General features: G+C 40.1%; 1 protein-coding gene across 1 annotated transcript; it reads left to right on the top strand.

Moving 5' to 3' along the window:
* Nucleotides 1-7,877: 7,877 nt before the first annotated feature.
* On the top strand, nt 7,878-11,633 carry LOC121786636 (berberine bridge enzyme-like 8). The gene is made up of 3 exons (XM_042185270.1): nt 7,878-8,325; nt 8,717-8,786; nt 11,348-11,633. Exons 1-3 carry the CDS (start codon nt 7,878-7,880, stop codon nt 11,631-11,633), a joined length of 804 nt encoding a protein of 267 aa, XP_042041204.1.
* The last annotated feature ends 443 nt before the right edge of the window (nt 11,634-12,076 follow it).

Consider the following 12,076-nt stretch of genomic DNA (forward strand, 5'->3'; position numbering starts at 1 on the left):
TGGCCGGTCCTGAGTTCTGTGCCTGCCTTTTTCCTTTGCTAGGCTTCAAGCCAGAGGAACGAGGCGCCGAAATCATCATGGCCGCCTTAGCCTGGACCATAAGGTCCTCTGCCGACTGAAGTTCAGTCAACAGCTCTGCCAAGGTGTAATTCCTTTTGTTCATCTCAAAGTTGAGCTTGAACTGTTGGAAGCTAGGGGGAAGACTTTGATGGATGATAGTTACCTGGGACTCGGGATCGATTGTCCCTCCCAAGACCTCAATTTGGTTGAGGTGGCCCATCATCTCGAGGACATGGTCCCTCACAGACGAGCCTTCCTTCATTGTCTTCGACATGATACTCCGAAAGGCTTGAGACTTAGCCGTTCGATTCTGAGTACCAAAAAGATTTTTTGAGATTCTGCATGATCTCGGCGGCTGTTTCCATGGTTGAATGCTGATGCTTGAGTACTGAAGACATAGATGCCAACATGTAGCACTTAGCCATCTCATTCGCCTTATGCCACCGTCTATGTGCATCTCTGACTCCTGCCGCAGCGGTAGCCGCCGGCACTGGAGGTCGCGGGGTGGTGAGCACAAAGATGTACTCATCGGCTGTGAGAACGATGTCCAAATTTTGTTTCCATTCTATGTAATTTTGGCCCTCGAGTTTATTTTCTTTGAGAATTGCGGAAAGAGGATTGAATGACATATTGACGATTTGATTTGCACTGCAAAACAGAGTATTTTACTATTGTCATAAACTTATGTAAGAAGTTTGATTAGATTAACCATAAAACTTTTCAAAATCTTACAACTATAAAATTAAAATTTTGTACCCTCCAGAGGAAGTTAATACGCATTAAAATCTTACAATTTTACTGGTCACAACACCGACGAATAGTCCAGAGACCACAGAGTGGCATGGCCGCCTAATGTTGCCTAAGCAAGACCATCTCTTTAGCATTACAGAGTCTCATTTCTACAACACACTCCCATAACAATGCTTATGTGCTGCTAACAAGATCAAGTTATCTCATAAATTCTGTGTGAACTTCTGAATCTCGCAGTTTCTTAGGATTATTGTCCCCACAGAGCAGGTGGCGATAATATTCGAAACTACATTCTAGTTCATACTATTTATATTTGAGAAGTCCGCCCTCATGAACTTGCTATTTTCTTAGGATTATTGTCCCCACAGAGCAGGTGGCGATAATATTAGAAAAAGGCTTCATGAATTGCAGACCAATTGATGGAGACCATATACAAACGTTGAGTTCATAATTATAGCTTAGATATTTGGGTTATGGTTTTTCTTTAATTATCCTTAGCCTTGAGGCAGTTGAAGGCTTAATTAAATTCTGTTGGTATTTAATCTACCGGAAATTAAATCTTTTATTAATTGGTATCTTCCATTAGGAATTATTGTTCTAGAATTTAATTCTTATTCATGTCTACTATAAGATATATCTAAAATAATTAAATTACTTAATTCTTAATAAGACATGAAAAATTAAATTCAAATTATTTCCATGTTCAAGATTAGGAAGAGATATTATATTATTTAACGTATTGATACATATCTATCCTTATTAGGATCTTAGATATATAAACATTAGGAAACTATTATATTATTCTTATCTATATTATCTAGGAATCAAAATAATATTATTTATTTCCATAGATATAGAAAATAATAAGATATTCCTTAAATCTATATAAAATATTAGGAAACTATTAAATTATTCTCATCCATATCTTCTAGGAATAAAATAATATTATTTAATTCCATAGATATAGATAATAATCAAAATATTCCTAAAATCTAGATAAATCTTCCAAAAAGATTTTATTTCCATTAAATAATAATATTTTAATGATATCTTTTAATAAAATAATTAAATAATCATTAAAATAATTCTTCATCGTTATCTCATCGTACGAGGTTCGCACGAACGATGAACGACGAAAATCCGACGAGTTCGTCGTTGGATCACGACGCACATGGCGTCTCGGCCACAGGCGCGCAGGTGGCGCGCCATCGTCTCGGCCAGCGGGTCGTCGCGGTTCGCCAGCGTCTCGGCCAGGACTTGTGCTGAGGCGCAGCTCCTCTCGGCCAGCGGCGAGCATCTGTCGCGGCTTTTCGGCCCGTCGGGTGCCGACATCTCTCGGCCAGCGGCGCGCACGGTGGCGCGCCCGCTCTCGGCCAGTGTCTCGGCGCCCGTCTCGGACAACCAAGCCATCCGGCGGCGCGAGCTTCTCGGCCAGCGACGCACACGGATGTGCGCCCGCTCTCGGCCTTCCGCCTAGGGTTGCGGCTCCCGGCGCCCAGTGTCTCGGTGGTTCAGTTACGAGCCACCACACCACGCCAGCCACCATGTCGCTCTCGAAGCAGGTGCGTCTGGGGCCAGCAGTCTCGGCCGGCGGCGCGCGCGAGCCCTTGCTCGCCTGCGCGTCACCCCGTGATCCCGGCTCCCCGGCTCCCACTGTCTCGACATCCCTATCACGATCGCACGTCTCGTACAATCGAGTAATTCAAGTTCTTGATTCGATAGTTCTTGAGTTCACCATGCATAATAAACTAAACAAAACACCAAGAACATGCTTCGCAATCAAATAATACATGCATACATGAATTTCGCGAAATTTAAATCCAAATAATCAGAGCCAAAGACTGGCTCTGATACCACTGAAAGGGCTGGCAGCGGAAGCGTGCGTAACAAAACGGATCACATGAATTTGATCTATTTAGCAGATTATTTAGACAAAATCTATTCGCGTAATTATCACATGTATCATGCTCATAACTTGAATTAAAACATGCTTTAGCACATTAAATTCCTAAAACATGCTTACTACGGAATTAGCCAATTTACCTCGTTGATTCAATCAAGAATCGATGATGGCTTGCTCCGTCTCCACGTGAAGATCTTCAATACAAGACCTCGGATCTTCTGACTGGTGTCCCGGACTATACGCTGATATTTGTGTGGGCAAATCTCACCAACGTACTAGGACTCGAATAATGGAAGACAGAACTCAGCTCACGGAGGAGAGCACAATTTTCGAAAATTCTCTTATAGGAGGGGGACGAAAATTTTATGAATAAATTGTTGTGTTTTCTGTCTCCTTTATTCTCCTATTTATATAAGTCACATATTGGGCCCAGTCAGGGATCTAACGAAGAATCTGGAACAGGCCTCACCCAATTAGCTTTTTACTAATTAAATTGAACCCACAATTTAATATAAGCTTATATTGGAATATTACGAGTAGCCACTACAGAAGTAATATTGCACTGTCTTCCAAATCCGAAATTACAAGTATTCCGGGTTTCCTTTAATTGTATTTGATTTATTTCCCGCGCTTAAGATGGAAACATCCATTAATTAATTAATGTCTGCTATAGACTTAATTAATTAACATATTTCGAATTCCAAGAGTGGACTTAGCAAGAAACTCTTATTTATTATTCATAGAGTAATCAAACTCCAACTAGCTAGGTTCCGATTAATAAAACCTCGTTTCGAGCTCCTCTTGTGGATGTTATCAAACGAGGCTCTCCTCGCGCACGTTTCAACATAATAGCAATCCTAGCACCTCTAGATAATGATCACCGCTACCCAATATACCTGGATCGTTAGGTTACGAAAAACCCACACCTTTGGTAAGTCAAAGTAGTGGATACTCAATATCGTATGCTCAATGCTAACGTACATTGATTAAGAAATTAATTATCAAGACCTCGTCTTTCAGTAGATAGCATAAAGACCCGTCTTGCTGTTAGATCCATTCAGTGCTATACCACACCAACGTCATCTTATTTCAATAAGGTTTAGAAATAATCGGACTGACATTGCAACCTTTCGCGATAGGTAGTCTAGGTCTATCTAGGTTGTGAAATTCTTATTTTTCTTTGTTTAGAACTGACCGTGTTACCTTAAATTGGACGACGCCCACAACCGGTCTACTAAAACAAAGACTTAGACTTTGTTACGTTTGCTCATACATTTAAATATGCAATAAACAACCATTAAATGTAAAACATAACAACATTATGACAAAAATAATCTGTTGCATTTATTGAAAAATAACCATTAGAGTTTTACAGTATGCAATCACTCGAAAGGTGATTTCTAGTATACAAAACCCTAACAATGGGCACTATGCTTCCGAGTGCAGAGATGCAAAATCAAAAGTTGAAGAGAAGGCTAATTACGTGGAGATTACGAATGAAGAAAATGGTTGTGTCCTTCTAGCTTATAAAGGAGAAGCTGGGAGAAAAGATGATACGTGGTACCTCGACATAGGAGCGAGCAATCATATGTGCGGGAACAGAAGCATGTTCGTGGAGCTTGATGAATCAGTACGTGGTAACGTCTTCTTTGGTGATGAATCTAAAATTCCAGTTAAAGGGAAAGGCAAGATACTAATTTGTTTGAAGAATGGAGCTCGTGATTTATTTCTAACGTATATTACATGCCCAATATGAAAAATAATATTTTGAGTCTTGGACAACTCTTAGAGAAAGGTTATAATATTCATATGAAAGATTATAGCCTTTCAATAAGAGATGGAGATAAGTCTTGGTTGTGGCATATTCAATTTGGGCACCTGAATTTTGGTAGCTTAAAATTTCTATCAAATAAAGAAATTGTACAAGGATTACCGCCCATCAAGCATCCCGATCAACTCTGTGAAGGATGCTTACTTGGGAAGCACTTCAGAAAGCCATTCCCAAAGGAGTCGAGTTCGAGAGCTCAGAAACCATTGGAGTTAATCCTTGCAGACGTGTGTGGACCAATCAAGCCAAGCTCCCTCGGTAAAAATAATTATTTCCTACTATTTATCGATGATTTTTCAAGAAAAACGTGGGTATATTTTGTTGAAGCATAAATCAGAAGCATTTGATGCTTTCAAGAGGTTCAAGGCTGCCGTAGAAAAGGAAAACGGTCTAGAGATCAAAGTAATGAGGACCGACCGAGGTGGAGAATTCACATCCGGGGAGTTTCAAGAATTTTGCAAAGAAAGAGGACTTCGGCGGCAATTAAAGGTTCTAAGATCCCCCCAACAGAATGGAGTGGCCGAATTAAAGAACAAGACTATCGTTGAGATGACTCGGAGTATGCTAAAGACGTAGAATTTGCCCAAGGAGCTATGGGAAGAAGCAGTGGTGTGCGCTGTATACCTATCTAATCGGTCTCCAACCAGAAGTGTGTGGGGATGACTCCTCAAGAAGCTTGGAGCGGAAGATAACCAGGGATCGCACACTTGAGAGTGTTCGGGAGCAAAGCCTATGCACATGTATCGGATCAAACAAGGAGTAAACTCGATGACAAAAGCAAGCCATTCATCTTCATCGGGTACGACTCTAACACTAAAGGCTATAAGCTATATGATCCAACTTCGCAGAAAACAATGATTAGCCGAGACGTGGAGTTCGATGAAGAAGGAGTATGGGATTTCGGCTCGGACAATGACACCACTTCCATACCTCCATTTGGAGATCCAAGAATAGACAAGCAAATAAGAGGGGAGCAACAAGAACAAACAACTCCACCTGCATCTTCTGCTACATCTGTTGGAGAATCGCCGCCATCTTTCTTGAGCGAAAGAGCCACACAACGCGCACGAAATTTGGCTGAAGTGTATGACGACACTGAAAGGTTAGAAGATCTTACCTTATTCGACTTATTTGCTGATTGTGAACCAGTCAACTATGAAGAAGCTGCGGAAAGTGAAAATTGGCTAGTCGTAATGGATGAAGAGATTAAGGCTATAGAGAAGAATGATACGTGGGAGTTGGTGACAGTACCAAAGGGACACAAGGCCATTGGAGTTAAGTTGGTGTATAAAATTAAGAAGAATTTCAATGGTGAAGTTGAAAGATATAAAGCAAGACTCGTCGCAAAAGGATATAGTCAAAGAACCGGAATCGACTATGATGAGGTATTTGCTCCTGTCGCCCGCTTGGAAACTATTAGACTAATACTCTCTCTTGCAGCCTAAAATAGATGGAAGATTTATCAAATGGATGTAAAGTCGGCTTTCTTGAATGGATTTCTTGATAAAGAAGTCTACATCAAACAACCTGATGGTTACGTGGTGAATGGCCAAAAAGACAAAGTTTTGAAGTTGAAGAAAGCCTTGTACGGGCTAAAGCAAGCACCAAGGGCATGGAATAGCAGGATCGACAAGTATCTTGAAGATAACGGCTTCACCAAATGCCCACATGAACATGCGCTCTATGTGAAAAGTAAAGGAAATGATGTCTTAATAGTGTGCTTGTATGTGGATGATCTCATTTTCACAGGAAACAATCCAAGCATGTTCGAGGAATTCAAGAAGGCCATGACTGACGAATTCAAGATGACGGACATTGAGCTGATGGTATACTACCTCGGTGTGGAAGTGAAGCAACTTGAAGATGGAGTATTCATCACACAAGAACACTATGCAAAGGAGATTTTGAAGAAATTCAAAATGGAGGATTGCAAGCCAATCAACACGCCGATGGAGTGCGGAGTCAATCTATCTAAGAACGAAAAAGGAGAAAAGGTGGATCCGGCACTATACAAGAGCTTGGTTAGAAGCCTACGGTACTTAACTAACACAAGGCCAGATATATTGTACGCTACTTGGCTCGTAAGTCGCTACATGGAAAATCCAACTACTTCCCACTTCAAGGCAGCAAAGAGGATACTCCGCTATCTCAGAGGTACGATCGACTATGGCCTATTTTATTCACACACTAATGATTACAAGTTTGTTGGCTATAGCGATAGTGATTGGGCTGGAGACAATGATTACCGAAAGAGTACAAGCAGATATGTGTTGTACATGGGAGACACTGCCTTCACTTGGATGTCTAAGAAACAACCAATTGTCACACTATCAACATGCGAAGCCGAATATATGGCCGCCACCTTCAGTGTCTGTCATGCGGTTTGGCTTAGAAGTTTATTGACGGAGCTCGGATGGTCACAAAATGAGCCAACAACTATTTTCGTTGACAATAAGTCGGCGATTACGCTATCCAAAAATCCAGTATTTCACAACCGGAGCAAGCACACCGACATCGAATTTGTTGCGGATCAGGAGATAAAGTTGAGTATGTGAAATCACAAGACCAAGTTGCTGATATTTTCACAAAGCCCCTCAAATTCGAAGACTTTATCAAGATCAGGACGTTGCTCGAAATGACAAATCAAGTTTAAGGGGGTGTTGAAAAATAAACTTGATTTTAAAATCAAGACTCGACCGACTTAATGAATCATCTGGAGAAGTTGAGAAAAATTAGTTTATTAGCTAAGTTAGTTGAAGTTTCTAGATATGACTAGTATTACATGGTGTATTAATAATTTAGTCAGCTACTAGAATGAACTAGGTGCACTATGTCGGTGAAGATGGCCGACTTTAGCATCTATAAATAGGCATTATGGCATTTTGTATTGTGTACAACAAAAATAAGAGTGTGGTATTAAAGCGAGTGTACACAACAAGAAAGTCAAGAAAGTGTGTAGTGTGTATAAAAGAGAGTATTCCCCACATAATCATATATCTCATATATTCCACCAAAATTATCCTCTCAAATATTTCCTCCAACCCAAATTAATCCTCCAATATATTTCCTATATTCCTACAGCCATGACTCCAAGGGCCTCTCCTACACCTCCGGAGTCCCATTCGCCATCCTCGACTTGTCCAGCCTCAGGTCTATCTGGGTCTATCCAGATAGACCTGACAAACCAGACTGCACCCATTGTGTGGGTGCAGTCTGGCACAACACTTGGTGACCTATGCTACGAAATCTCGAAAAAAGCGAAACCCTAGCTTTCCCGCCAGTGTCTGCTCGACCGTTGGCCTCGGCGGCCACATCTTTGGCGGAGGCTACGGCAACATGATGATGAAGCATGGCCTCACTGTCGAGAACTTGGCCGATGCAAGAATAGTCGACGCTGACGGGAGAACCCGGGATAGAAAATCGATGGGGGAAGACCTTTTCTGGGCCATTCGAGGAGGCGGGGGCGCCAGCTTCGGCGTCGTCCTGTCGTACAAAATCAATCTCGTGACAATCCCGAAAACTGTCACAGTTTTTGACATTATCAAAACAGTAGCAGAAAATGCAAGCGGTATACTTCACAAGTGGCAGAAGGTAGCCTACAAAATGGACAAGGAGCTTTTCATTAGGGTTAGCCTAGCATCCTTGAAAGAGACAGCTAGGGCTATTTTTCTTACAATGTACCTCGGAAATTGCGACAAACTTGTTGAAATCATGGCAGCTCAGTTTCCGGAGCTAGGATTGCAAAAACATGATTGTAAGGAAATGAGCTGGATTAGGGCTGCTGGTTTTCGAAGGAGGCGCCCGAGACGGCTTTGCTGGCCCGGAACGCGGGCCCGAGCCCGTTCAAGATGAAATCGGACTATCACAAGCCCGATTCCACTAATTGGGCTTGACGGGCTGCTCCAACGTGTTCGGGCCGAGCGAGGAAAATTTTACGTGAAATTCAATCCGTACGGTGGTCGGATGAGCGAGATTCCGGCTACGGGGGCGGCATTCCCACATAGGGCGGGGATTATTTACAAGATTCAATATGTAATAGTGTGGAATGAAACGGGCCGGGCCGCGGAAGCTTACCACCTTGGTAAAATAAGGGAAATGTATGAATATATGGAACCGTTTGTTACAAAAAATCGAAGAAGGGCTTATTTGAATTATAGAAATATTGATATTGGTAGGGTTGGGAATGGGAGTGAAGAGGCTAGGGTTTATGGGGTTAAGTATTTTGGGGAAAATTTTGAGAGATTGGTGAGAGTTAAGAGTGTGGTGGATCCGAGTAATTTTTTTAGGAGTGAGCAAAGCATTCCTCCTATGATGATATGATGAGTTGTTATAAGACATAAGTTTTACACTTTTTAGACGATTTGAAATAAAGTGTAGTTTTTTGAATCTATGTTTATGATATTCTTTTAGTTGAAGTAGTGAAAACCAAAATGTATGATTGCTTTTTTTTTAGTAGAAAGTGGATTGAAGTTACGAGTTTTGGTACATTTCATGAAAACCTTTAAATTTAGCACGTGATTAAGAATTCTATTTAGGAAAGCAAAATCGACTTGCCAAATTCTAGCTTGAAATATACGATTGATGAATACTCCTATAAGTTACATTACCTGAAATAGAAGTACGATTACAAAGTAATTCATTTATTTCTCGTTAGAGAAAGAATTAATCGGGCTCAGCTTTCTTCTATTCACGACTACAAGAGAAAATTGAAACATTAAAAACGTGAGTCATCTTTAATGGGACGAAATGAATACTTGTTGAAATAACTAGACCCATCATGCATTATTTAATACTACTACTCCATTTGTTTCTCAAGTGTTTTACCTCAGGACCCCGAGTTTTAAAAAATGTAAAACAAAGTATATGAAAAAAGTTAATGAACGTGGATTCTACCTTTGCATATTACACTACTAGAAAATTGGCTTGTAATGGCACTTAAAATTGTCACTAGAAAATTACTGTGCTGACACTTCATCTATAATGGCACTTGATGAAGTGCAGCACCGGGTACCTGTAGTAAGAGGTAGTGTGTAGATAGTACATCTATGATGGCACTTTTTATGTTGAAGCGCAGTAACAATATATTATAAAGTGCAGTGAAAAACTAGTGTGTAGATAGTACATCTATGCTGGCACTTTTTATAAAGTGTGATAAAAAAAAGTGTAGTGAGAAGCAATTTTTCTAGTAGTGTTAATTAGTGTTATACTGTAGAGAGAGTACATAAAATAGCGGATCGTTCTTCTGACGTTTATATTTATGTAAAATATACTTTTATTTTCTGTTCAGTTCCTCAACAAATAGAAAATCTCATACACGGTTTCTACACTAATTAGCTTCACTTTTGATTTTTTCTTCTAATTAGCCCCACTTTTGATGTTTGCTTTTGTTTCTGATAGCACTATTAATTGTTCAAGCTGAGAGATAAGCTTAGATGCAGCTTTCAGTAATTTAGTTTTGCAGAACCTACTGGTTTGTGTGAAGTGAAGAAGACGATGGAAATTAAATGAGCTAATGGGCAGGATCAACTTCTTAATTAGAAATATGATTAGTCCTTTATTAGCAACACATGTGCTTATACAACATATTATATGTATATTGATATAGAAGTTATGTTATTTTATTAAAATAGTTATTTATAATGATAGTATTAATTTTTATTAAAAATTTGTATTGATACTTAACATGGTTATTTGGTATGTTTACACATTTTGTTTTTCATTATTGCATGGGAATTAACGAGAGAAAGCATAAAATAGGATGCTTGACACTATTTATTTTCTATAAAATGACGGTGTAACTAATTGGTGTGGTTCACATTTCATAATTAATGAACAACAAGAAATACTAACATTCTTATTGACCAGGGACTAATAGAGAAGAACTACAAAGTCTAGAATATAACTATAATTAAACTTAACTGAATAAAAGGCAATATAACCTTACATATGCAGTAATAATTGTAAAATATTACCGCGATTAAAAAATGTACTCCTACATTCAAGATTTTATAAACTTGACCAGTCAAATACACTTTATAGTAGATAACAGATTATGAAAATTAATCGAAGTTTTCTGTTTCTATAGTGTATTAAACAATATATTGTTTTTTTAATAATAAATATTGTATTTCGTCTATCTTAAAAATAGTTGAATGTGTAAATAAAGAGACAAAAAGATATACCCATATAAAGTGGTTAATTGGACGTGTTAATGATAGTTTACATTTTTCAAAAAGTTTAAATGTGTCATCTTTTGTCACAAAACAAAAATGGAAAATTTGACATTAATAAAGGGATATGAAATTATAACAATGTTACAATATATAGAAAAGGAAAATCAAGATAATCAATTCTAATACTTGGTTCCACCAACTATACATATTCCACATTGAGCAAATACAACAATAACAAAACAACACAACATACAATTATGAGTCACTTTCCGCTCTATACTCTTTTCCTCTTGTTTTGTTATTTGAATTCTTCTTCTTACGCTTCTACATGCTCCTTCATTTCATGTCTAACAACAAGAAATGTCCCACTATCCATAATTTACACAACACATAGCAAAACTACACCTCAGTTCTCCAAGAATACATCCGAAATGACCGTTTCAAAACTTCCCAAACCCTAAAACAAACCCTAATCTTAACCCCGACCGACGAATCCCAAGTGGAAGAGGTCGATCGTGATGTGAGCGAAGGGGGTCACTCTGCATCTCAGAATTCGGAGCGGTGGCCATGACTATGAAGGCCTCTCTACACATCCAAAACCCCATTGGCCATCCTTGATATGTTCAACCTCAGGTCTATCCAGATAGACCTGACAGACCAAACTGCACCCACTGCTTGGGTGCAATCTGGTGCTACACTGAGTGAGCTATACTACAAAATTTGGGAAACAAGCAAAACCCTAGCTTTCCCCGCAGGTGTCTGCCCTACCTTGGGAATCGGCGGCCACATCAGTCGCGGTGGCTACGGAAATCTCCTCCGGAAATACTGCTCGTCCATCGACAACGTGGTCGATGCAAGAGTAGTTGATGCTAGCAGGAGAATCCTCGACCGGGAGATGATGGGCGAAGACCTTTTCTAGGCAATCAGAGGCGGCGGCGCCGCCAGTTTCGCGGTGGTTCTGGCGTTCAAAGTCAAACTAGTCACTATACCTAATCCAGTGACAGTTTTCGAGGTCACGAAAACCCAAGACGAAAATGCGAAGGAAATCCTCCACCGCTAGCAAATTGTCACCGACAAATTCGACAACAACTTATTCGTTAGGGCACAAATCATGTCAAGACAGCAACCGTTACCTTTATAGCAATGTACCTCGGAAATTCAGACGACCTCGTCCGAATTTCCGCAGCGCAGTTTCCCGAGCTAGGGTTAGAGAAACATCATTGCAAGGAAATGAGTTGGATCAAAGCCGCCATGCTGTGGGCTGAGTTTCCCAACGACGCCCCAGAAACGGCCTTGCTAGACCGAAACCCGGGCCCCAGCACGTTCAAAATCAAATCGGACTATGTAACAAGCCCGAGTGAG

Source organism: Salvia splendens, chromosome 22, assembly GCF_004379255.2.
Source record: "Salvia splendens isolate huo1 chromosome 22, SspV2, whole genome shotgun sequence".
In the NCBI taxonomy this organism is placed as follows: domain Eukaryota; kingdom Viridiplantae; phylum Streptophyta; class Magnoliopsida; order Lamiales; family Lamiaceae; genus Salvia; species Salvia splendens.